This window comes from Ranitomeya imitator, chromosome 4 (assembly GCF_032444005.1).
Source record: "Ranitomeya imitator isolate aRanImi1 chromosome 4, aRanImi1.pri, whole genome shotgun sequence".
NCBI classification, from domain to species: domain Eukaryota; kingdom Metazoa; phylum Chordata; class Amphibia; order Anura; family Dendrobatidae; genus Ranitomeya; species Ranitomeya imitator.
The window spans coordinates 368,681,204-368,708,503 of NC_091285.1; the positions used below are offsets into that span (position 1 = coordinate 368,681,204).

A 27,300-nucleotide genomic window follows, 5' to 3' on the forward strand; every position below is an offset into this window, starting at 1 on the left:
GATCAATTTGTGAAGCACCTGAGGGTTTAAAGTGCTCACTAGGCATCTAGATAAGTTCCTTGGGGGGTCCAGTTTCCAAAATGGGGTCACTTGTGGGGGAGCTCCAATGTTTAAGCACACAGGGTCTCTCCAAACGCGACATGGTGTCCGCTAACGATGGAGATAATTTTTCATTCAAAAAGTCAAATGGCGCTCCTTCCCTTCCGAGCCTTACCATGTGCCCAAACAGTGGTTTACCCCCACATGTGAGGTATCGGTGTACTCAGGAGAAATTGCCAAACAAATCTTAGGATCTATTTTATCCTGTTGTCCATGTGAAAATGAAAAAATTGAGGCTAAAAGAATTTTTTTTGTGAAAAAATAGTACTTTTTCATTTTTACGGATCAATTTGTGAAGCACCTGGGGGTTTAAAGGGCTCACTATGCATCTAGATAAGTTCCTTGGGGCGTCTAGTTTCCAAAATGGGGTTACTTGTGGGGGAGCTCCAATTTGTAGGCACACGGGGGCTCTCCAAACTTGACATGGTGTCCGCTAAAGAGTGCAGCCAATTTTTCATTCAAAAAGTCAAATGGCGCTCCTTCCCTTCCAAGCCCTGCCGTGCGCCCAAACAGTGGTTTACCCCCACATATGAGGTATCAGCGTACTCAGGACAAATTGGACAACAACTTTCGTTGTTCAGTTTCTCCTTTTACCATTGGGAAAATACAAAAATTGTTGCTGAAAAATCATTTTTGTGACTAAAAAGTTAAATGTTCATTTTTTCCTTCCATGTTGCTTCTGCTGCTGTGAAGCACCTGAAGGGTTAATAAACTTCTGGAATGTGGTTTTGTGCACCTTGAGGAGTGCAGTTTTTAGAATGGTGTCACTTTTGGGTATTTTCAGCCATATAGACCCCTCAAACTGACTTCAAATGTGAGGTGGTCCCTAAAAAAAATGGTTTTGTAAATTTCGTTGTAAAAATGAGAAATCGCTGGTCAAATTTTAACCCTTATAACTTCCTAGCAAAAAAAAATTTTGTTTCCAAAATTGTGCTGATGTAAAGTAGACGTGTGGGAAATGTTATTTATTAACTATTTTGTGTCACATACCTCTCTGGTTTAACAGAATAAAAATTCAAACTGTGAAAATTGCGAAATTTTCAAAATTTTTGCCAAATTTCCGTTTTTATCATAAATAAACACAGAATTTATTGACCTAAATTTACCACTAACATGAAGCCCAATATGTCACGAAAAAACAATCTCAGAACCGCTAGGATCCATTGAAGCGTTCCTGAGTTATTACCTCATAAAGGGACACTGGTCAGAATTGCAAAAAACGGCAAGGTCTTTAAGGTCAAAATAGGCTGGGTCATGAAGGGGTTAATAGCCCTGTCAGCATTCATCCTTGATACTGCGCGCACACACACACACACACTAAGAGGCTGTAAGGGCTCAGTGTGAGGGACAATGGGCTATCATGCCACAATGCCGCCTGTGGCATTCCTAATTACTTTATTGGCTGGCCCTGGCATCTATAATATCTAGTCCCCCCTGGGCACTGCAGTCCCATATCATAACACTTTCAGGATGTTTTATTGTAGCTGTCATGCATTCTGGAAGACAGTCTTCCTTTGGCCTTCTCCGAACATAATGCACTCCGCCACTACCAAAAATTGATATTCTCGTTTCATTGCTCCCAATTACTTTCTTCCAATCTTCAGATGTCCAGCTAAGATGTTCTTTGGCCTAGGAAATTCTCTTACTTCTCTTTTTAAGATTTAGGAATGGCTTTTTCCTTTGTGTTAGTGATTTCAGACCGGCATCAAGTAATCGACGAGGTATACTGTTCTATCAGACACCGAAACTCCTCCGTCGTGCAAGAACTGGTTGAGTTCCTTGGCTGATGCTCTTCCATTTTTCAAGGCTAACCTAACAATTCTTCTGTCTGTTTTTGGAGTTTTTCCTTCCCTTTCCACTCTTAGTTTTGATGCTGCAACTATCAGCAAAACATGAACATAGCTTTTGCCCTCCAGAAGCAGTGACTCCACCACCCATCTTCCCAGCAATTTCTCGGAAACTGTATCCCTCCTTCCTCAAGACAATAGCAATAGCTCTCTTTTTTAGAGACCAATCACACCTCTTTGTGGCTGGCATGATTAAAATCTAAAAAAAAAGAATCATTCAGGAGTTTGTGAGCTCAAAATAGACATTTAAAATTATTCAGTTAAAAAATTTTATTTAAATATTAATAAAATACAAGAAATAAAAATTCTCAATAGTTTATAAAGAAATTAAAGCCTGTAGGACTTGTACTGAAAGGATTAAGTGACGACTATAGCTTTAAAACACTATTTTTAATTGCCTTTTTCGCCTGTCAATCAGGCTGGTCAGGTCAGATGGGCGTGGTCACAGCGCTGTTTCTCCCCCACATCTTGCTTATGTTCCCGTTGGTGGCGTAGTGCTTCTCGCATGCGCAAGTGCCGAATGCACTGCGCAGCTGTAGAAAAAGAGCGTGCTCGCCGCTATTCAGCGGTTTCTCGGTGGGCGCGGCCATGTTCCTGAGGCTGCGCGTGCGCAGATGGAGTCTCCTGCTTCCTGGGGCTTCAGGAAAATGGCCGCGGGATGCCGCGTGTGCGCAGATGGACATCGCAGCTGCCATTTTCCTGAAGCCGAGATTCGAACTCGGCTTCAGGAAAATGGCCGCCGCGATGTCCATCTGCGCACGCACGGCATCCCGCGGCCATTTTCCTGAAGCCTCGAAGCAGGAGACTCCATCTGCGCACGCGCGGCCTCAGGAAGATGGCCGCGCCCACCGAGAAACCGCTGAATAGCGGAGAGCGCGCTCATTATCTACAGCTGCGCAGTGCATTCGGCACTTGCGCATGCGAGAAGCACTACGCCACCAACGGGAACATAAGCAAGATGTGGGGGAGAAACAGCGCTGTGACCACGCCCATCTGACCTGACCAGCCTGATTGACAGGCGAAAAAGGCCACTTTTGTAAGGTATTTCGGCAGCATAGGTAGGGAATCAGGGGACAAAAAATACCCTATTGTAAAGCACAGCTCAGGCCCTATTTAACAGTATTTTTATCTCCTACTGAAAAAACGGGGTGACAGGTTCCCTTTAATTCACGTTTTTGTAACTCTGATGCCCAAAGTAGTTCTGTCTATTGCATGTCAATGCTATTGGCTAATCTATTCATGAGCGTCAAAGAATATATAAAATATATTATAGATGCCTTGCAGGCAGTAGGGTAGCTACTGGGGGGCAGAGGGTGCGGGCACCCCGGGCCCAGTGCTCAGAGGGGGCCCATCCAGAGCTACACCACTGTAACCGTATCGGTGCGCGTAGCGCACCGATACAGTTACCTTCTGCGGCAGAGCAGGGAGAATCGATCTTCCTTCTCTGCCGCTATGTTGCCCCTGAGTAGGCGGGGGGTCCGGTGCCAGCAGTGGGCCCCCACCTGTCATCGCAGGGTCAGCTGTACTGGCATTTAGCAGATACAGCTGACCGTAATGATGAGGGAAGGAGCACTGTGCTCCTTCCCCCATCAACCCCCTGTCAGCGTCAGGAAGAAGAGAGGTGAGTATTTATTTTTTTAAGGGGTGCTGCCTTATAGTACAGAATCTGCCTATAGGGGGTCTGCCTAATACTACAGGGACTGCCTATGGGGGGTCTGCCTAATATTACAGGGTCTGCCTATGGGGGGTCTGCCTAATACTACAGGGTCTGCGCATGGGGGGGTTTGCCTAATGCTACAGAGTCTGCCTATGGGGGGTCTGCCTTATACTACAAAGTCTGCCTTTGGGGGGTCTGAATTATACTACAGGGTCTGCCTATGGGGGGTCTGCCTTATAGTACAGAGTCTGCCTATGGGGGTGCTGCCTTATATTACAGGGTATGCCTATAGGGGTGCTGCCTTAGAGTACAGGGTCTGCCTATAGGGGTGCTGTCTTATACTACAGGGTCTGCCTAAAGGGGTGCTGCTTTATACTACAGGGTCTGCCTGCGGGTGCTACCTTATACTACAGGGTCTGCCTATGGGGTGCTGCCTTATACTACAGAGTCTGCCTATGGGTGCTGCCTTGTGCTATAGAGTCTGCCTATGGGGGTGCATTATACAATATAGAGTAGGCCTATGGGGAGTGCATTATACTATATTGAGGACGATCAGGTGCATTATACTATATGGAGGCTATCTAGAGGGGCATCATACATTGTGGGGATTACAGTGTTGGAGCCATCAGTTTGGAGGCTAATAAGGGGTCATTATACTGAGTATAAGAGAGCATCATGCTGTGTATAGGGGAGCTGTACAGGGGGCTGACTCAGGACAATATTAAATGTAAAGTGGGCACTTATTGTTATAGGGGAACTCATGTTACTGTGACTATCAAAGGGGCACACAGGACAATATTACTTTCTAGGAGGCAAAATATGGGCACTGTTTTCTAGGGCACTTGCACCTGGCATTGCTATATTATAGAGGGGTGCCTTGGAATTTAGAGGGCACAGAGAATCACACAGAGGGTGCAGTAATAGGGGCACATATGGCAGCAGTGGCTCAGTATTGGGGTATCAGGGGCAGTAATAGGGACACATACGGCAGCCGCGGCTCAGTATTGGGGTATCAGGTGCAGTAATAGGGACACATACGGCAGCAGCGGCTCAGTATTGGGGTATCAGGGGCAGTAATAGGAACACACAGGGCAGCAGTGGCTCTGTATTGGGGTATCAGCAGGATGAGGAGTTTGTGTAGGTTGAGAATAGATGGTGATGGAGCTGGAATATGAGAAGTGAAATGTGTCTTTGTTGTATTCTCTGTAGCCGAGTCGTTGCTGGAAGAAGTTGTCATGTGGGTCTGGGCCAGATGGAAAAGACAGGAAAAGTGACTACTCCATCACAAAGAATGTCAGCTGTAAGTCATTATTTGTAACTGTGCGGTGATCTATGTTCTGTAGGGCTGGTATCTACCACTGACCATATGGCGGTAATATCCATGTTGGTCGTTATATAGAGATTATCTTCAGTAACAGCGCGGTCATCTATAGAGGTTCTCCTCCACTATTAGGGCACATCACCGAGTTGTAATCAAGGTTACCTGGTTAGGGGCCCACTCAGAAGCGTTGCCCCCCCTGAGCCAAAACCCTAGCTACGCCTCTGCTTGCAGGGTCTAACAGTTGCCTTATTAACAGGGAACCAGGGTAGGATTTTATGCAACAGACATACTTTCCAGCACGCCTTAGACTTTGTTAATCTGCTTTTTATTTAAAAACTGCTCTTTGAAGAAAATGGAGCAGATGATGGTAAGATACCATGGATTTGCTAATTAAAACATTTTCACCTATGAACACTAGATGGGGCTATAGCACTGTTTCAAGCCAGTCCTGTTTTTTCCCTAATCTTTCCATCCCTTCACAGTTAATTAAAATAAAGTACTAATGTTTAACTTGTAACCTAAATTAATGAAAATTTATACAATCACCTACAGTATAAACAATAATGGCTTTACAATTAAGCATTGCATAGACTTTTTTTAATTATTAAAAAAATGCAGTTAACATGAAGTTCAAATGTTAGAGTTTTTATATTATAAAAGTGAATGGCTTTGAGCAAATTTCAGTTGCTATTATCTTTTTATTTTAATACAACGTTTAGACCCTATGCAGCCCAGTGCTTACATAAATTGCACTCCATCTCCCCAAATTGGGAGAGGCAATACAGCAATGAACTTCCAAAATGTGCCACCTGCTAAGAAGCTTTCTACCTGAGAAGTTCTAACTTTTGCTCATTAGTAAAGTGCAATAGACAAACTTTTAAGACTTACTCATCCCTCTGTTACTAGGTTTTTTTAGTTAATGTTTGTTTGATTGATAGTTGTAGCATAAAATTGCAGACGTTATTATGTATCCAAAATAGTAAAACACAAAAGTCATAGAGCTGATACATTTCAGTCCCATGCAGCACTTTGTCATAGTATAGAACATACAAGACATGGTTTTTGTGCTTCATACCCAGTAGCCCTTAGTCACAGGGTAAAACTATCATGTGGCACAGCATATATGGTTTTCAGGCTTTGCAGCAACTAGTGATAGTAAGAGTAACACATGGTTTATATCATTGTGATGGCAAGAATTGCATGTTCTGCTTTTCTTGCTGTATAATCCAGTGCACCCTCCAACTGTAGTGATGGATGCTAGATAAGTATATTTCTTTGAAAATTGAGAGATTACAGCTATGAGAACCAAACAAAAGACAGGGTTTCAAACAGTCCAAGGTATAAGCTAAAAGCATGTATCACATGAATATCATGAAAGTGTAGAAACTGTCTGAAAGTAAAAATACAGAACAACAGTAGCATAGCAAGCAATTAAGACACACTTGAGGATGGAAAGAACCAGTTTGCGTAAGTGCAAAGCAGCACTAATTCAGATGAGAGGTTCAAAATGTAGGTGGTAGTGAGTGGGATGAGCATAGTGCTATGCAAGAAGATTGCATCTAAAGCGAGTGGAGTGAGTATAGCGCTATGTAAGAAGAAGATTGCATCTGAAGAGAGTGGAGTGAGTATAGCACTATGTAAGAAGAAGATTGCATCTGAAGAGAGTGGAGTGAGCATAGCACTATGTAAGAAGAAGATTGCATCTGAAGAGAGTGGAGTGAGTATAGTGCTATGTAAGAAGAAGATTGCATCTAAAGAGAGTGGAGTGAGTATAGTGCTATGTAAGAAGAAGATTGCATCTAAAGCGAGTGGAGTGAGCACAGCACTATGAAAGAAGAAGATTGCATCTAAAGCGAGTGGAGTGAGTATAGAACTATGTAAGAAGAAGATTGCATCTGAAGAGAGTGGAGTGAGTATAGCGCTATGTAAGAAGAAGATTGCATCTGAAGAGAGTGGAGTGAGTATAACACTATGTAAGAAGAAGATTGCATCTGAAGTGAGTTGAGTGAGTATAACACTATGTAAGAAGAAGATTGTATCTAAAGAGAGTGGAGTGAGTATAGCGCTATGTAAGAAGAAGATTGCATCTAAAGAGAGTGGAGTGAGTATAGCACTATGTGAGAAGAAGATTGCATCTAAAGAGAGTGGAGTGAGTATAGCACTATGTAAGAAGAAGATTGCATCTAAAGAGAGTGGAGTGAGTATAACACTATGTAAGAAGAAGATTGCATCTGAAGAGAGTGGAGTGAGTATAACACTATGTAAGAAGAAGATTGTATCTAAAGAGAGTGGAGTGAGTATAGCACTATGTAAGAAGAAGATTGTATCTAAAGAGAGTGGAGTGAGTATAGCACTATGTAAGAAGAAGATTGCATCTGAAGAGAGTGGAGTGAGTATAGCACTATGTAAGAAGAAGATTGCATCTAAAGAGAGTGGAGTGAGTATAGCACTATGTAAGAAGAAGATTGCATCTAAAGAGAGTGGAGTGAGTATAGCACTATGTAAGAAGAATACTGCATCTAAAGAGAGTGGAGTGAGTATAGCACTATGTAAGAAGAAGGTTGCATCTGAAGAGAGTGGAGTGAGTGTAGCACTATGTAAGAAGAAGGTTGCATCTGAAGAGAGTGGAGTGAGTGTAGCACTATGTAAGAAGAAGATTGCATCTAAAGAGAGTGGAGTGAGTATAGCACTATGTAAGAAGAAGATTGCATCTGAAGAGAGTGGAGTGAGTGTAGCACTATGTAAGAAGATTGCATCTGAAGAGAGTGGAGTGAGTATAGCACTATGTAAGAAGAAGATTACATCTAAAAAGAGTGGAGTGAGTATAGCACTATGTAAGAAGATTGCATCTGAAGAGAGTGGAGTGAGCATAGCACTATGTAAGAAGAAGATTGCATCTAAAGAGAGTGGAGTGAGTATAGCACAATGTAAGAAGAAGATTGCATCTAAAGAGAGTGGAGTGAGTATAGCGCTATGTAAGAAGAAGATTGCATCTGAAGAGAGTGGAGTGAGTATAGCGCTATGTAAGAAGAAGATTGCATCTAAAGAGAGTGGAGTGAGTATAGCACTATGTAAGAAGAAGATTGCATCTGTAGAGAGTGGAGTGAGTATAGCACTATGTAAGAAGAAGATTGCATCTAAAGAGAGTGGAGTGAGTAAAGCGCTATGTAAGAAGAAGATTGCATCTGTAGAGAGTGGATTGAGTATAGCACTATGTAAGAAGAAGATTGCATCTAAAGAGAGTGGAGTGAGTATAGCACTATGTAAGAAGAAGATTGCATCTGAAGAGAGTGGAGTGAGTATAGCGCTATGTAAGAAGAAGATTGCATCTGAAGAGAGTGGAGTGAGTATAGCACTATGTAAGAAGAAGATTGCATCTGAAGAGAGTGGAGTGAGTATAGCACTATGTAAGAAGAAGATTGCATCTGAAGAGAGTGGAGTGAGTATAGCACTATGTAAGAAGAAGATTGTATCTGAAGAGAGTGGAGTGAGTATAATACTATGTAAGAAGAAGATTGCATCTAAAGCGAGTGGAGTGAGTATAGCGCTATGTAAGAAGAAGATTGCATCTGAAGAGAGTGGAGTGAGTATAGCGCTATGTAAGAAGAAGATTGCATCTAAAGAGAGTGGAGTGAGTATAGCACTATGTAAGAAGAAGATTGCATCTGAAGAGAGTGGAGTGAGTATAGCACTATGTAAGAAGAAGATTGCATCTGAAGAGAGTGGAGTGAGTATAGCACTATGTAAGAAGAAGATTGCATCTGAAGAGAGTGGAGTGAGTATAGCGCTATGTAAGAAGAAGATTGCATCTAAAGAGAGTGGAGTGAGTATAGCGCTATGTAAGAAGAAGATTGCATCTAAAGAGAGTGAAGTGAGTATAGCGCTATGTAAGAAGAAGATTCCATCTAAAGAGAGTGGAGTGAGTATAGCGCTATGTAAGAAGAAGATTGCATCTGAAGAGAGTGAAGTGAGTATAGCAATATGTAAGAAGAAGATTGCATCTGAAGACAGTGGAGTGAGTATAATACTATGTAAGAAGAAGATTGCATCTAAAGCGAGTGGAGTGAGTATAGCGCTATGTAAGAAGAAGATTGCATCTGAAGAGAGTGGAGTGAGTATAGCGCTATGTAAGAAGAAGATTGCATCTAAAGAGAGTGGAGTGAGTATAGCGCTATGTAAGAAGAAGATTGCATCTAAAGAGAGTGGAGTGAGTATAGCACTATGTAAGAAGAAGATTGCATCTAAAGAGAGTGGAGTGAGTATAGCGCTATGTAAGAAGAAGATTGCATCTAAAGAGAGTGGAGTAAGTATAGCACTATGTAAGAAGAAGATTGCATCTGAAGAGAGTGGAGTGAGTATAGCGCTATGTAAGAAGAAGATTGCATCTAAAGAGAGTGGAGTGAGTATAGCGCTATGTAAGAAGAAGATTGCATCTAAAGAGAGTGGAGTGAGTATAGCGCTATGTAAGAAGAAGATTCCATCTAAAGAGAGTGGAGTGAGTATAGCGCTATGTAAGAAGAAGATTGCATCTGAAGAGAGTGAAGTGAGTATAGCAATATGTAAGAAGAAGATTGCATCTGAAGAGAGTGGAGTGAGTATAGCACTATGTAAGAAGAAGATTGTATCTGAAGACAGTGGAGTGAGTATAATACTATGTAAGAAGAAGATTGCATCTAAAGCGAGTGGAGTGAGTATAGCGCTATGTAAGAAGAAGATTGCATCTGAAGAGAGTGGAGTGAGTATAGCGCTATGTAAGAAGAAGATTGCATCTAAAGAGAGTGGAGTGAGTATAGCGCTATGTAAGAAGAAGATTGCATCTAAAGAGAGTGGAGTGAGTATAGCACTATGTAAGAAGAAGATTGCATCTAAAGAGAGTGGAGTGAGTATAGCGCTATGTAAGAAGAAGATTGCATCTAAAGAGAGTGGAGTGAGTATAGCACTATGTAAGAAGAAGATTGCATCTGTAGAGAGTGGAGTGAGTATAGCACTATGTAAGAAGAAGATTGCATCTAAAGAGAGTGGAGTGAGTAAAGCGCTATGTAAGAAGAAGATTGCATCTGTAGAGAGTGGAGTGAGTATAGCACTATGTAAGAAGAAGATTGCATCTAAAGAGAGTGGAGTGAGTATAGCGCTATGTAAGAAGAAGATTGCATCTGAAGAGAGTAGCGTGAGTACAGCACTATGTAAGAAGAAGATTGCATCTGAAGAGAGTGGAGTGAGTATAGCACTATGTAAGAAGAAGATTGCATCTGAAGAGAGTGGAGTGAGTATAATACTATGTAAGAAGAAGATTGCATCTAAAGCGAGTGGAGTGAGTATAGCGCTATGTAAGAAGAAGATTGCATCTGAAGAGAGTGGAGTGAGTATAGCGCTATGTAAGAAGAAGATTGCATCTGAAGAGAGTGGAGTGAGTATAGCCCTATGTAAGAAGAAGATTGCATCTGAAGAGAGTGGAGTGAGTATAGCACTATGTAAGAAGAAGATTGCATCTAAAGCGAGTGGAGTGAGTATAGCGTTATGTAAGAAGAAGATTGCATCTGAAGAGAGTGGAGTGAGTATAGCACTATGTAAGAAGAAGATTGCATCTGAAGAGAGTGGAGTGAGTATAATACTATGTAAGAAGAAGATTGCATCTGAAGAGAGTGGAGTGAGTATAATACAATGTAAGAAGAAGCAGGAAGGATTGCATACATTAGTTAGGACTGCTCTGATATGGGTATACCGTGAAGTTTGGGAGAGCAGCTTAGTATACATTTTTTGCAAAAAACGTATCAACCAAATACCCTGTTTTTTACATCTTTTGCTAGCACTTGCGGATTACTGCAATTTTTTTCAAACTGAGTGTTATTGGTTTTACTATTCTCTTTTGTGTCTTCAGTTTTCTTGGTGGTGTGTGAACATGTTCCTACAGACTTGTTCACTGTGCAAGTAGCCCATGTGTTCCTGTTTCCATAATTGTTCTCTTGTGTCTACAAGACTGGGGAGTTGTCCACCACTCCTCTTGGGCTATCTGCACAAAAGCTGTTCTACTCTGTATGCACACATGGATTTTTCCTCTCTGAACCCTGTTCACACAGGTAATATACAGATGATCAGGTTTTTAAATACATCAGATAGGGATTGCATACATTAGTTAGAACTGCTCTGATATGGGTATACCGTGAAGTTTGGTAGAGCAGCTTAGTATACATTTTTTGCAAAAAACGTATCAACCAAATACCCTGTTTTTTACATCTTTTACTAGCACTTGCGGATTACTGCAATTTTTTTCAAACTGAGTGTTTTTGGTTTTATTATTCTCTTTTGTGTCTTCAGGTTTCTTGGTGGTGTGTGAACATGTTCCTACAGACTTGTTCACTGTGCAAGTAGCCCATGTGTTCCTGTTTCCATAATTGTTCTCTTGTGTCTACAAGACTGGGGAGTTGTCCACCACTCCTCTTGGGCTATCTGCACAAAAGCTGTTCTACTCTGTATGCACACATGGATTTTTCCTCTCTGAACCCTGTTCACACAGGTAATATACAGATGATCAGGTTTTTAAATACATCAGATAGGGATTGCATACATTAGTTAGGACTGCTCTGATATGGGTATACCGTGAAGTTTGGTAGAGCAGCTTAGTATACATTTTTTGCAAAAAACGTATCAACCAAATACCCTGTTTTTTACATCTTTTACTAGCACTTGCGGATTACTGCAATTTTTTTCAAACTGAGTGTTTTTGGTTTTATTATTCTCTTTTGTGTCTTCAGGTTTCTTGGTGGTGTGTGAACATGTTCCTACAGACTTGTTCACTGTGCAAGTAGCCCATGTGTTCCTGTTTCCATATTTGTTCTCTTGTGTCTTCAAGACTGGGGAGTTGTCCACCACTCCTCTTGGGCCATCTGCACAAAAGCTGTTCTACTCTGTATGCACACATGGATTTTTCCTCTCTGAACCCTGTTCACACAGGTAATATACAGATGATCAGGTTTTTAAATACATCAGATAGGGATTGCATACATTAGTTAGGACTGCTCTGATATGGGTATACCGTGAAGTTTGGTAGAGCAGCTTAGTATACATTTTTTGCAAAAAACGTATCAACCAAATACCCTGTTTTTTACATCTTTTACTAGCACTTGCGGATTACTGCAATTTTTTTCAAACTGAGTGTTTTTGGTTTTATTATTCTCTTTTGTGTCTTCAGGTTTCTTGGTGGTGTGTGAACATGTTCCTACAGACTTGTTCACTGTGCAAGTAGCCCATGTGTTCCTGTTTCCATAATTGTTCTCTTGTGTCTACAAGACTGGGGAGATATCCACCACTCCTCTTGGGCTATCTGCACAAAAGCTGTTCTACTATGTATGCACACATGGATTTTTCCTCTCTGAACCCTGTTCACACAGGTTATATACAGATGATCAGGTTATTAAATACATCAGATAGGGATTGCATACATTAGTTAGGACTGCTCTGATATGGGTATACCGTGAAGTTTGGTAGAGCAGCTTAGTATACATTTTTTGCAAAAAACGTATCAAACAAATACCCTGTTTTTTACATCTTTTACTAGCACTTGCGGATTACTGCAATTTTTTTCAAACTGAGTGTTTTTGGTGTTACTATTCTCTTTTGTGTCTTCAGGTTTCTTGGTGGTGTGTGAACATGTTCCTACAGACTTGTTCACTGTGCAAGTAGCCCATGTGTTCCTGTTTCCATAATTGTTCTCTTGTGTCTACAAGACTGGGGAGTTGTCCACCACTCCTCTTGGGCTATCTGCACAAAAGCTGTTCTACTCTGTATGCACACATGGATTTTTCCTCTCTGAACCCTGTTCACACAGGTAATATACAGATGATCAGGTTTTTAAATACATCAGATAGGGATTGCATACATTAGGTAGGACTGCTCTGATATGGGTATACCTTGAAGTTTGGTAGAGCAGCTTAGTATACATTTTTTGCAAAAAACGTATCAACCAAATACCCTGTTTTTTACATCTTTTACTAGCACTTGCGGATTACTGCAATTTTTTTCAAACTGAGTGTTTTTGGTTTTACTATTCTCTTTTGTGTCTTTATGTAAGAAGAAGATTGCATCTAAAGCGAGTGGAGTGAGTATAGCGCTATGTAAGAAGAAGATTGCATCTGAAGAGAGTGGAGTGAGTATAGCGCTATGTAAGAAGAAGATTGCATCTAAAGAGAGTGGAGTGAGTATAGCGCTATGTAAGAAGAAGATTGCATCTAAAGAGAGTGGAGTGAGTATAGCACTATGTAAGAAGAAGATTGCATCTAAAGAGAGTGGAGTGAGTATAGCGCTATGTAAGAAGAAGATTGCATCTAAAGAGAGTGGAGTGAGTATAGCACTATGTAAGAAGAAGATTGCATCTGTAGAGAGTGGAGTGAGTATAGCACTATGTAAGAAGAAGATTGCATCTAAAGAGAGTGGAGTGAGTAAAGCGCTATGTAAGAAGAAGATTGCATCTGTAGAGAGTGGAGTGAGTATAGCACTATGTAAGAAGAAGATTGCATCTAAAGAGAGTGGAGTGAGTATAGCGCTATGTAAGAAGAAGATTGCATCTGAAGAGAGTGGAGTGAGTATAGCACTATGTAAGAAGAAGATTGCATCTGAAGAGAGTGGAGTGAGTATAGCACTATGTAAGAAGAAGTTTGCATCTGAAGAGAGTGGAGTGAGTATAGCCCTATGTAAGAAGAAGATTGCATCTGAAGAGAGTGGAGTGAGTATAGCACTATGTAAGAAGAAGATTGCATCTAAAGCGAGTGGAGTGAGTATAGCGTTATGTAAGAAGAAGATTGCATCTGAAGAGAGTGGAGTGAGTATAGCACTATGTAAGAAGAAGATTGCATCTGAAGAGAGTGGAGTGAGTATAATACTATGTAAGAAGAAGATTGCATCTAAAGCGAGTGGAGTGAGTATAGTGCTATGTAAGAAGAATATTGCATCTGAAGAGAGTGGAGTGAGTATAATACTATGTAAGAAGAAGCAGGAAGGATTGCATACATTAGTTAGGACTGCTCTGATATGGGTATACCGTGAAGTTTGGTAGAGCAGCTTAGTATACATTTTTTGCAAAAAACGTATCAACCAAATACCCTGTTTTTTACATCTTTTACTAGCACTTGCGGATTACTGCAATTTTTTTCAAACTGAGTGTTTTTGGTTTTATTATTCTCTTTCGTGTCTTCAGGTTTCTTGGTGGTGTGTGAACATGTTCCTACAGACTTGTTCACTGTGCAAGTAGCCCATGTGTTCCTGTTTCCATAATTGTTCTCTTGTGTCTACAAGACTGGGGAGTTGTCCACCACTCCTCTTGGGCTATCTGCACAAAAGCTGTTCTACTCTGTATGCACACATGGATTATTCCTCTCTGAACCCTGTTCACACAGGTAATATACAGATGATCAGGTTTTTAAATACATCAGATAGGGATTGCATACATTAGTTAGGACTGCTCTGATATGGGTATACCGTGAAGTTTGGTAGAGCAGCTTAGTATACATTTTTTGCAAAAAACGTATCAACCAAATACCCTGTTTTTTACATCTTTTACTAGCACTTGCGGATTACTGCAATTTTGTTCAAACTGAGTGTTTTTGGTTTTATTATTCTCTTTTGTGTCTTCAGGTTTCTTGGTGGTGTGTGAACATGTTCCTACAGACTTGTTCACTGTGCAAGTAGCCCATGTGTTCCTGTTTCCATAATTGTTCTCTTGTGTCTACAAGACTGGGGAGTTGTCCACCACTCCTCTTGGGCTATCTGCACAAAAGCTGTTCTACTCTGTATGCACACATGGATTTTTCCTCTCTGAACCCTCTTCACACAGGTAATATACAGATGATCAGGTTTTTAAATACATCAGATAGGGATTGCATACATTAGTTAGGACTGCTCTGATATGGGTATACCGTGAAGTTTGGTAGAGCAGCTTAGTATACATTTTTTGCAAAAAACGTATCAACCAAATACCCTGTTTTTTACATGTTTTACTAGCACTTGCGGATTACTGCAATTTTTTTCAAACTGAGTGATTTTGGTTTTACTATTCTCTTTTGTGTCTTTATGTAAGAAGAAGATTGCATATGAAGAGAGTGGAGTGAGTATAGCGCTATGTAAGAAGAAGATTGCATCTGAAGAGAGTGGAGTGAGTATAATGTTATGTAAGAAAAAGATTGCATAATGACAGGGGGTGAGAATAGCACTATGTAAGGAGAAGATTGTATCTAGACAGAGTGAGGTGAGCATAGCACTATGTAGGAAAAAGATTGCATATAAAAAAAGTGAGGTGAGCATAGCAATATGTAGAAAGAAGATTGCATCCGAACAAAGTAGGCTGAGCATAGCGCTATGCAGGAATTAGATTGCATCTAAACGTAGTAGGGTGAGCATAACGCAACGCAGAAAGAAGAATGTTTCTGGACAAAGTAGGGTGAGCATAGCGTTCTGTAGGAAAAAGATTGCATCTAACCAGAGTGGGGTGAGCATATCGCTATGCAGGAAGATTTAATTTAAACAGAGTGGGGTGAGCATAGCACTGTCATGTCCCATGATTTGGGAATCATACAGTATTGTATTGTTTTAGTATTATTGCCGTTTAATTGCTATCCAATAAGGTTTGCCCCTTTTACAAGTTTGTCCTGTCTCTCTCCATGTCTGTCTCCCGAGCTCTTATGTCAGTAAAGCCTTCCCTCTTTTTCCTGTGCTAGTTTTGTTAGCCATATTTGTGTGAGATCATCTATATACACAGCTCTGGTTCAGAATAGTTTTTTCTACGTACTGTAATGGTACATATCAAAAATTCAGGTTGAAAATAAACCTTCTTCTGGTATCTTCAGATGTACTTACTACTGTTATGTCAAGCTATCTGATGAAATTTCTTTGTGTGAGTTCATGTTAAAGGGCCACTGTCACCCCCCTCCAGCCGTTATAAACTAAAAGAGCCACCTTGTGCAGCAGTAATGCTGCATTCTAACAAGGTGGCTCTTTTAGTTTTTGTTTCTGTTATTCTCACAATCAATGTATTTATAATTCTGCTGAAATACCTGTCTTTGTCCATGGAGGCGGGACTGAAGCTTCCTCTTAGAAGTGCCCAACTGCCGTCAGTCATCTCTTGTGTAGATTTTTGCCGCCCCCTCAGCGCTGTTATTGTGTGAATTCCGGCACTTGCGCTCTGCTCTTCTGCCTTGCGCAGGCGCATAGAGCATTATCCGTCCGAGCGCTGGTGCTGGGTTCCTTTCTGCGCCTGTGCGGTCAGTGCGGCCAGCCTGTTACTGAATCCCCGCCCCGCACTGTGTTATGCATTATGCACAGTGTGCATAATGCATAACACAGTGCGGGGTGGGGATTCAGTAACAGGGTGGCCGCACTGCCCCCACAGGCGCAGAACGGAACCCGGCACCAGCGCTAGGACGGCAAATGCTCTATGCACCTGCGCAAGGCAGAAGAGCAGAGTGCAGGCGCCGGAATTCACACAATAACAGTGTGAGGGGGCGGCAAATATCTACACAAGAGATGAGTGATGGCAGTTGGGCGCTTCTAAGAGGAGGCTTCAGTCCTGCCTCCATGGACAAAGACAGGTATTTCAGCAGAATTATAAATACATTTATTGTGGGAATAACAGAAACAAAAACTAAAAGAGCCACCTTGTTAGAATGCAGCATTACTGCTGCACAAGGTGGCTCTTTTAGTTTATAACGGCTGGAGGGGGTGACAGTGGCCCTTTAATAAAGACATCAATAGAATGGTGCCTCAATAGCTCCACAATCATAGCCTTGTTATAGAGTCAGAATAAGCTCTATGTAGGAAAAAGACTGCATCCGATCATAGAGGGGTGGGTGAGCTAGCTTTATGTAGATGAAGAAGATTGTATCTGAACAGTATTTCGCAGATTCATTAAAAATAGTGTAGTGCATCACAGACTTAATGATGAGTGTCACGATTCTACCCCTCAGTGTGTCGGGGAGGAAGTTACTGATGGCTCAGCCGTTCAACCTGGTACAGTAGCCTGCTGAAGCTGTCAGGACTTTGACTGACAGCTCAGTGTCCAGTCTGGTGCAAGGGTGTGTTGAGCTTTCAGGGTTTTGGCTGTCCAAGCTGAAACTGGGAGGTGCATGCTGTCTCCAGGTGTTCATTGCCCTGCTACTTATCTGGGCTGTTAGTCCAACACCTCTGCCAGATGTACATTCAGCTAAGTGTGGTTTGTCTATCTGTGCCTTGTGTTTTGTTTATTAATCTTTTCTTCCTGACCATAGACCTCTTTCTGATCAACTTTCTGTTTACATCCTTGACTATCGCAAGTCATTGCTTGTCCATGTAGAAGTGACTCAGCGTCACAATGAGCATGCTATAATAGGATGTCACGAGGTGTGCCACTTCCTTCTGTGAGTTTGGTGATCTTTACATACTGTGAATCACAGGTCTTTCATTTAGTCTGTGTATTTTGAACCTCATATTAAATGGAATTTGAATCCTTTAGCGCTGAAGAGGTTAACGACTCTTTGTATGCTGATTAGAGACATGCAGCTCAATCTCTCAGCTGCTACTGACCACTCCTTTTCTTGCTCTATAAAACCTGTTCAGGCCTTCTCATCCCTGCGTGTGAAAATTTTACTTCTTGGCTTGCTGTAGTTGGTGAGCTGAAGTTGGAGTTCGTATTTGCTGCTGGAGATTGTTATTTGCTGTTTTTGGGTGTATGCTTTCCCCATTATCCTATTCCCATTTGTACTTTCCTATTCTTCCCTTTATTCCTCTCTACCCTTGGCGAGTGTTTTTGTATATAAGTTGCATTTTGTTATCCCAGTTTGTCTTACGTGTACAGTGCCTTTCAAAAGTATTCGGCTCCCTGGAACTTTTCAACCTTTTCCCACATATCATGCTTCAAACATAAAGATACCAAATGTAAATTTTTGGTGAAGAATCAACAACAAGTGAAACACAATTGTGAAGTTGAACGAAATTTATTGGTTATTTTAAATTTTTGTGGAAATTCAAAAACTGAAAAGTGGGGTGTGCAATATTATTCGGCCCCTTTAACTTAATACTTTGTTGCACCACCTTTTGCTGCGATTACAGCTGAAAGTTACTTGGGGCATGTCTCTATCAGTTTTGTACATCGAGAGACTGAAATTCTTGCCTTTTCTTCCTTGGCAAAGAGCTCGAGCTCAGTGAGGTTTGATGGAGATTGTTTGTGAAAAGGAGTTTTCAGCTCTTTCTACAGATTCTCGATTGGATTGAGGTCTCGACTTTGACTTGGCCATTCTAACACCTGGATACATTTATTTGTGAACCATTCTATTGCAGATTTTGCTTTATGTTTGGGATCATAGTCTTGTTGGAAGACAAATCTCCGTCGCAGTCTCAGGTCTTTTGTAGACTCCAACAGGTTTTCTTCAAGAATGGTCCTGTATTTGGCTCCATCCATCTTCCCATCAATTTTAACCATCTTCCCTGTCCTTGCTAAAGAAAAAGCAGGCCTAAACCATGATGCTGCCACCACCATGTTTGACAGTGGGGATGGTGTGTTCAGGACTTTACGCCAAACATATCGTCTGGCATTGTTGCCAAAAAGTTTGATTTTGGTTCCATCTGACCAGAGCACCTTCTTCCTCCTTCTTCCTTTATCATGATAAGGCATTTAGGACAACATTGGATCATTCAGAGATCCAAAATGAACTTCTGGAGTGAGTTTGCTGCACTGAAAGTAAAGGTGCCGAATAATATTGCACACCCCACTTTTCAGTTTTTGAATTTACACAAAAATTTAAAATAACCAATACATTTTGTTCAACTTCACAATTGTGTTCCACTTGTTATTGATTCTTCACCAAAAATTTACATTTGGTATCTTTATGTTTGAAGCATGATATGTGGGAAGGGGTTGAAAAGTTCTAGGGAGCCAAATACTTTTGCAAGGCACTGTATATACACTAACATATCTGTCCCAGGCCTCCTGGAGGAGGGAATTGGTTTGGACATTAACAGGAGCATAGTAAGGTCAGAGACTCAGAATCTTTACCTTTAAGAGTACCCCTGGGACAGGGATAGCTAGGGTACCAGTTCCAGGTACAGTTTGAGGCCTCCCGCTTCCTTACCAAAGACTATCACAGTGTTACACCTATTTCATCAAGAGATACAAGCCACTTAGTAAATTTGGTGCATCTTGCAACTGATGTGTGTCTCTGAATGCCTCCCCCAGAAAGGTTACTCCAGTCTAGAGTAACATTTCTATCATAATGTATTCCACAACTTTTCATGAATTTGTTGGGTGGGCTTTACCGAGTCAACTATAACTTTATTTTTGCACAACTTCATGTTATGCAAAACTATTGTGATATTTGAAGGTTTTTTTTATGCCAGAAAATCCTTAATGAATTAGGCCCTATTGGCTCAATAGCTGCAGTGTCATATTAGGAAAGCAAAAGGGTAAGCAGCACAACCATATATGAATAGAACCCACAAACTTGGACCACCTACTTTTTTTCAATGGAAAAGAACAACAAGTGTTCTTGAAAAACGAAACAAAGACCAACACTAAAAGATCAACACTATAAGTTCACAACTAAAAATTGGTTGAATTAAAAGGATATTAGAAGGATAGAAACCAATGCTTTTTATTAACCCTGCTGTTCTGTTCGGGTCATAGTGACCCGAACAGACTTTTTGCGGCCCTGTAGATTTTTTTCTGTAAGTCTATAAAACTTGAGACTCCTTGACTTTTCCTCATTTGGGGGGACCTACCTATGAGTATTTTTTTTTTTTCGTTTACTTTTTGCTACACGCAAAAAGTTACACTTGTTGTGTTCGGGTCATAGTGACCCGACATCGTTTTTTACAGCTGTGAGGCCATGTTTTCAGTGAAATAAAGGAGTTATAACCTCAGTTGGGTCTATTTATTGCATCTACTATTGTATATCAATTGATTTATTTCCTAAATTATTTCAATGGGGTCGTACACGCGCTCTACCGGGGGTATGCATTGAGATCTGCGCACCATAAAAATGGCTTTATATTGATTATTTTTGGTGCGCAGTCTATTCTAAAATGTAGAGTGCATCCGGAGAGATCACTAGGTGTGCACTACACGTGTATATTATGCACAGAACGGACTGCTCAGAACGCGCTGTTTAAGACGTTTTTTTTGTAAAGCTGAGCTGTAAAGTCTTGCAAATAATTTTTTTTGCTAAGTAAGTCTGTCTGGGGAAGTCACTGGTTAGGCCTTATATTGAGAACAGAAAAGTTACACCAAGAACAGAAGCAGCAGGCCTGGTACAAAGCATCCATCAACATGCCCAGGACAGTGAAGCCATGTCCTCCACAAGCGCTTCTACCCCCATGGCCTCTTCCGGCATCAAAAGAAAAAGATGCAGCTATTGCCCTTCCACTTGTGACAACAAGACGAGTATAACATGTTCTGGCTGTAAAACATTTCTATGCAAAAATCATGTGTATTGTTTTTCATGCAATAATCCGTAAATTTATATGATCATGTAAATATATTCACATTGTAATGTTTATTATCTTTAATTTTTTATCACAAAATGTTTGATTTGATTGTTTTGTTTTTTTTTGTTTTACAAAATATGTGTAGTTTTCTATTTTCGTTTTGCTCATTGATCTGTTTTTTCAGAATAAAAACAAAAAAAAAAGATTTCTAGTTCATTTTTCTTTTTTTTTTTTACTACCAAACATGTTCACAAACAGTCTAGTAAGCAAAAAGTATAACAAAAATGGAGTTAGAGAGTCTAAAATCAAGGTTTAATAAGCCGGATCATAGTGACCCGGAACACTACAAGTGTATAGTAAATGCAAACAAAACAGCAGGGTTAAATTAAACTTCTTGTCAATGTAAAAGACTTTAGTTGTATTTTAAACTTTTTTTACATTCCTGCTGTCCCTTATTGGTGATGTTTAGCAAGAATCACATTTTGTATGCAAGAATTGATTTTGAGTCCGCTGGTGTAATATGTACCAAATTAAATAAAAGGCAGATTTGGCTAATTTGGAGGCAGTCAGAAAGTGTACCTCATTAGTGGACTGGAATATATTTTGTCTAAAATATGTGCTCTGCTTTTGGCATAAATTATAGTGAATCTGTCAATCCACACTAGGACGCGCCCTTCCCCTTAAAGCCAAACCACTTTTTAAACGTTGCTGGGGTTGGGGTAAAAACTTGGGGGAAAGTACAGCATATTTTACACAATTGCTCATTGCACAAAGAAATTGAGACTTTTCAACTTCAATTTTCTCAAAAAAATTGTCTGAGGAAATCGTCCCAATGCCCCAAAGTCTTACTTGCATTGATGTTGGTTCTAGAGTTTCAGCTCGGATCGTAGTAGTCCAGGGCACCACATGTATTATTACAGTGGCTGTTGTCGACAGCTGAAGAGCTCTGTTTCCTCCACGTTCATCAGTAACTTCAATCAGCAGCTGGAAAACTGTTGGATCCTGAATTCCATCAAAAACATTATATTGGAAGTTTTGAGTTGATATTATAGTAGGAAAACCCTCATCATCCATTTCAAGAGTAAAACGATTAGCTTTATTTTCTGGAGAGATAAAAATGTATATATATATTTATAGTTATTACAGATGAACCATGAGCAGCAACTGCATTGATAAATGTAATTGAAATTCAGTGTCAATAAGAAAACTCTTTCTATTGGCTTCTTTGTCAGTTGTGAAAATAGAATATCAGTTGTTACATGAATTAAAGCCAATGGGTGAGGAAAAATACAATAGACTAGAGATATAATTCCCACAAACCTGAAAGTGGACATCCCCTCTTTTTCCCAGACACATATATGCTGGCTCTCTCTTACTCCATGCACAGCATGATGAAAACACTGGTCTAAGAATCCTCCCCTGGAACCCAATACTTAATGGTCCCTGAATACCCTTGTGTTACATAGGGACAGTTAGCAATATTAGGCGGGAAGGCTGTTTATTAGATGTAGCATGCGTGGAAAATCTATTATTAGGTCGTGGTATGAATGTGTGATATTGTTTAGCTATTACTGTATTAGTGTTGTAGTATCAATATATGTGTGTACAGTATATATATTCATAGTCTCCAGCTTGGATATATACATATATATATATATATATATACAGTGGGGCAAAAAAGTATTTAGTCAGTCAGCAATAGTGCAAGTTCCACCACTTAAAAAGATGAGAGGCGTCTGTAATTTATATCATAGGTAGACCTCAACTATGGGAGACAAACTGAGAAAAAAAAATCCAGAAAATCACATTGTCTGTTTTTTTAACATTTTATTTGCATATTATGGTGGAAAATAAGTATTTGGTCAGAAACAAACAATCAAGATTTCAGGCTCTCACAGACCTGTAACTTCTTCTTTAAGAGTCTCCTCTTTCCTCCACTCATTACCTGTAGTAATGGCACCTGTTTAAACTTGTTATCAGTATAAAAAGACACCTGTGCACACCCTCAAACAGTCTGACTCCAAACTCCACTATGGTGAAGACCAAAGAACTGTCAAAGGACACCAGAAACAAAATTGTAGCCCTGCACCAGGCTGGGAAGACTGAATCTGCAATAGCCAACCAGCTTGGAGTGAAAAAATCAACAGTGGGAGCAATAATTAGAAAATGGAAGACATACAAGACCACTGATAATCTCCCTCGATCTGGGGCTCCACGCTAAATCCCACCCTGTGGGGTCAGAATGATCACAAGAACGGTGAGCAAAAATCCCAAAACCACGCGGGGGGATCTAGTGAATGAACTGCAGAGAGCTGGGACCAATGTAACAAGGCCTACCATAAGTGACACACTACGTCACCATGGACTCAGATCCTGCAGTGCCAGACGTGTCCCACTGCTTAAGCCAGTACATGTCCGGGCCCGTCTGAAGTTTGCTAGAGAGCATTTGGATGATCCAGAGGAGTTTTGGGAGAATGTCCTATGGTCTGATGAAACCAAACTGGAACTGTTTGGTAGAAACACAACTTGTCGTGTTTGGAGGAAAAAGAATACTGAGTTGCATCCATCAAACACCATACCTACTGTAAAGCATGGTGGTGGAAACATCATGCTTTGGGGCTGTTTCTCTGCAAAGGGGCCAGGACGACTGATCCGGGTACATGAAAGAATAAATGGGCCATGTATCGTGAGATTTTGAGTGCAAACCTCCTTCCATCAGCAAGGGCATTGAAGATGAAACGTGGCTGGGTCTTTCAACATGACAATGATCCAAAGCACACCGCCAGGGCAACGAAGGAGTGGCTTCGTAAGAAGCATTTCAAGGTCCTGGAGTGGCCTAGCCAGTCTCCAGAGCTCAATCCTATAGAAAACCTTTGGAGGGAGTTGAAAGTCCGTGTTGCCAAGCGAAAAGCCAAAAACATCACTGCTCTAGAGGAGATCTGCATGGAGGAATTGGCCAACATACCAACAACAGTGTGTGGCAACCTTGTGAAGACTTACAGAAAACGTTTGACCTCTGTCATTGCCAACAAAGGATATATTACAAAGTATTGAGATGAAATGTTGTTTCTGACCAAATACTTATTTTCCACCATAATATGCAAATAAAATGTTAAAAATACAGACAATGTGATTTTCTGGATTTTTTTTTCTCAGTTTGTCTACCATAGTTGAGGTCTACCTATGATGTAAATTACAGACGCCTCTCATCTTTTTAAGTGGTGGAACTTGCACTATTGCTGACTGACTAAATACTTTTTTGCCCCACTGTATATATATATATATATATATATATATATATATATATATTAGACTGTAGACTTGTGTATGTACTAAATATTCTTTATTGATACATGGTTTTGTCTCAGGTAGTATATAATGTAGGGAACAGATAATGCTCAGTCTGAGTGTCCATCATATAACAGGGCAAATACCTCTGTACAGAGTCAGAAGAAATATGTATTGATTTTTTTTGCCTAATTGTATGGGTTGGACACCCGACTTGAGCACCACCAGCAGTATTATTCCAGAGTGCCATGTTATTTATTTCCATTAATTTTTTTCCTGTCGTATTTGTACAGAATCCAGCAACAGAACTTCGTGCTCCCATATCATATTGGATCATACCAGGGTCAGAGATACTATTGGTGCAACCTGGGAAATATATATATTATTCTTGCACAGAGACCGTCTATGTCTGTGCTGCTACTGGGTCATATAGAGGTATAGTTTACACAGCATGTACCTTCGTCACGGTCCTATTGCGGCCATACTTTAGATACAGCTAAAATTTTGAGTCCTGCTCATTTTTAATATAACATGTTGATATAATATAATAATCACTGTCATACCTGATATTATAGTATAGCTTAGCTGATGGTCAGGTGAGTCCTTATCTGAACACTGTAGGTTTAGTACAGGTGTCTTCCGTGTAGAGTAAATAATTTTCTCATAATAGGCAGGAGAGCAAACAGGAGCTTCATCATTCACATTCTGCAGAACAATCGCCAAGATCATTTTTCAGAGTAAACAGTGCACAAAAACCATATTATTTTGCCTGGCACTGTACGTGAAAATCCTCATGTAAACACAAACCACTTTGCTGGAGTTTACAATGATAACCGATACAAGATGAATAATATATCATATGTTGTTTTCATCGATGTGATTTGAAAAGAATACTAAGGATGGGCACACTTACATTGTGGCACAGATTAATCATTATTTGATGTTGTCGTGTCGATTGCCATCCTCGAACTACATCTTTAACATATGACAACACACCAACCCTAGTCTGGTTTGGCACATTAATGCAAGCCATTTTATTTGCATTTAAATATTCTAAATACTACATGTCAATTCAAGTGTCGGTGAATATCTGTACATCTTGCTTCAAGCCAATTTGGCATTGCCATGGTGCAAGTGAAGAACATTTTGCCTATTCAGTAAAACATAAGATCATTTACTGTAGACCATCAAGATTGCAGAAATTGTAGACATTTTTAGGAGTTATTTATGGGTAATCACCTATAAAAAGGGGCAAGCATAATTTACAACAAACTTACTAATAAAGTAAAATGAATGCTGGTAATACAAAAGTATTGAAACAGAAGTGTCTACAAAAACCAGGAACCTGTCATTTGATTCATCCTGCCCAAAGTACGGGCAATATGAATCAGAGCCTGATTGTCTGATTGCAGCCAGGACGGTTTTAGTATGAAACACTGCAGCATTTATGAGAAAACGCAGTTTGAAAAGTTGGCAGCGGACTATAGGCAGAGACCTACTAGTCCAGCACGGTCCCTGGTTGTTATTTCCACACATGCTCCAGTTAATTGACAGCTCACTCCCTTTTGTGTATGGAGAAGTGGAGAGGACTGGGCTGGAGCAGGATGGAGGCCACGCTGGACTGGTCCGATCTCTCCCTATTGCCAGCTTTTCAAACTTTGCTTTATCTGAAATGTTGAAGCATTTCATAGTAAACATACCTGGCTGCAACCAGACTTTCATGCTCTATTTAGTTCAGGCATGAATTTAGTGTCAAAATAGCTCCAGAAAAGTACTAATCTGCACAGAGGGGAAGCCCACTCAGTTCACAGCTAACTGATGCAGCAAGCATATATACAGCAGTAAGTGCTCCGTGAGCCAGGGTGCCGCTCCAAAGAAAATAGCCACAATAGATACAAAAATTGAAAGGAACGGATGGCACTCACCGGTTAAAAAAATTTCTTTATTCCAATACTTTAAAACATCGGCGTCGGGAGGATGGGAGCAGGAGTGGTATGGATGACAGCTGTTTTGCACTGCAGTGGTGCTTCTACTGGTCACACTGGTGAAGAGCACAGTGCGCCAGTGGCAAATTTGCCAATCTTGGTGTTCTGTGGCAAATGCAAATCTTTTCATGGCCAAGCTTGAAAGCGACTTTTTGTCCTCATGTCCCATCAGGCCTCTGGCTCTACTACCGCTTTATTGATGACATTTTAATCATCTGGACGGAGTCTGAGCCACAGCTAAAGACATTCCATGAACAGTTTAATCAATTTCATCCTACCATCAACTTGACACTCAACTATTCTGGTACTGAAATTAACTTTTTGGACACCATCATTAAGCTGCAGAACAATAAAATAGAAACATCCCTGTATCAGAAGCCAATTGACCGTTCAACATACCTTAAATGGGACAGTTTCCAAAACACATAAAAATCTCCATTGTCTGCAGCCAAGCCATCAGATACAATCGTATATGTTCCAACCCAATGGATAGGGATGAACACCTTAGTCGCCTCAGAAAGACCTTTTTGAATCAGGGCTACCATCCAAGAACAATTGAAAACCAGATTATAAGAGCCACCAGAGTATCAAGGAATCACCTGCTACATTACAAAGCTAAAGAAGAAAATAACCGGGTACCTCTAGTCATCACCTACAATCCAAATCTGGAGGTGTTAAGGGGAGCTGCATGGAAATTACAACCTTTACTACAAAAAGATGCCCAATTACAATCCATTTTTCCAGAACCCCACTACTGTGTATTAGGTAGCCCCCAAATCTAAAAAGCATCATTGGCAGAAGCTCCCTGTCCTCTCCAGCTGCATGTTCCTTTCCTTGCAATCAGAAAAAATGTAAAACCTTTCCATTTTATGACCATGAACAAGATAAAGATCCCCAATTCACATCAGGACTACAAGATCCCAGGTACTTTCAGCTGCGACACTTCTAATGTGGTGTACCCAATTATTTGTACTAAATGTCCAACTGAGGTTCTGTATGTGGGGGAGACAGGGCAAAAGCTTAGAACAAGAATTAATTCTCACTGCCACACAATAAGAGAAAAAAGAATGGATCTACCTGTGGCAATACATTTTTGTTTCCCAAATCATAATATAATGGACATGAAAATACTTGTTTTAAAAGGTAGCTTCAAATCTAAGAGAGACAGACGAGTATGGGAATACAAACTGATGATGAACTTTGACAGTCTTAGTTCAGGAATGAATGTGTCGCATGGAATTATGTCTTTTTACATCAACTAAGGAACTTGCCCCTCAGACTATGAGTGGTTATCACAACAGAACCAGACTCCAATCAGAGGACAATAAAACATTCCTTATCTAAGAACTGGTCCAATATTTATGGACTTAACTGTTTATCACTCATGGTAATTCTGCTTCATGTCACCTCTCTTATCCATGTTTTTTTTGTTTTTTGTCTTTTCTGTGCTATGTTGTGCATAAATATGTGATTCTTCAGAATTTCTTTTAGTCTATGCCTGATGAAGAGACCTGTGGAGTGGCGAAAGCTTGCAATTTGTTACCATCTTTTCAGTTAGCCATTAAAAGGTATCAACCACTGAGGACTCTCAATTCTAAATATTTTTCTATTGATAATTGCCAATAATTTTCATTTGTTTTCTATTCCATTTGCGCAACAGCA

The 27,300-nt window shown here is 40.4% G+C and overlaps 1 protein-coding gene across 1 annotated transcript in view; it reads right to left on the bottom strand.

Annotated features, from left to right (window-relative positions):
* LOC138676167 (cadherin-related family member 4-like) overlaps positions 1-27,300 on the bottom strand; it is a 245,039-nt gene that overhangs the window by 27,314 nt on the left and 190,425 nt on the right. The window contains exons 18-19 of the mRNA XM_069765150.1: positions 24,217-24,358; positions 21,215-21,468 (exon numbers count right to left, since the gene is read on the bottom strand). Of these exons, the coding sequence (XP_069621251.1) occupies positions 21,215-21,468; positions 24,217-24,358 (396 nt within the window). The remainder of the gene's footprint in view (positions 1-21,214; positions 21,469-24,216; positions 24,359-27,300) is intronic.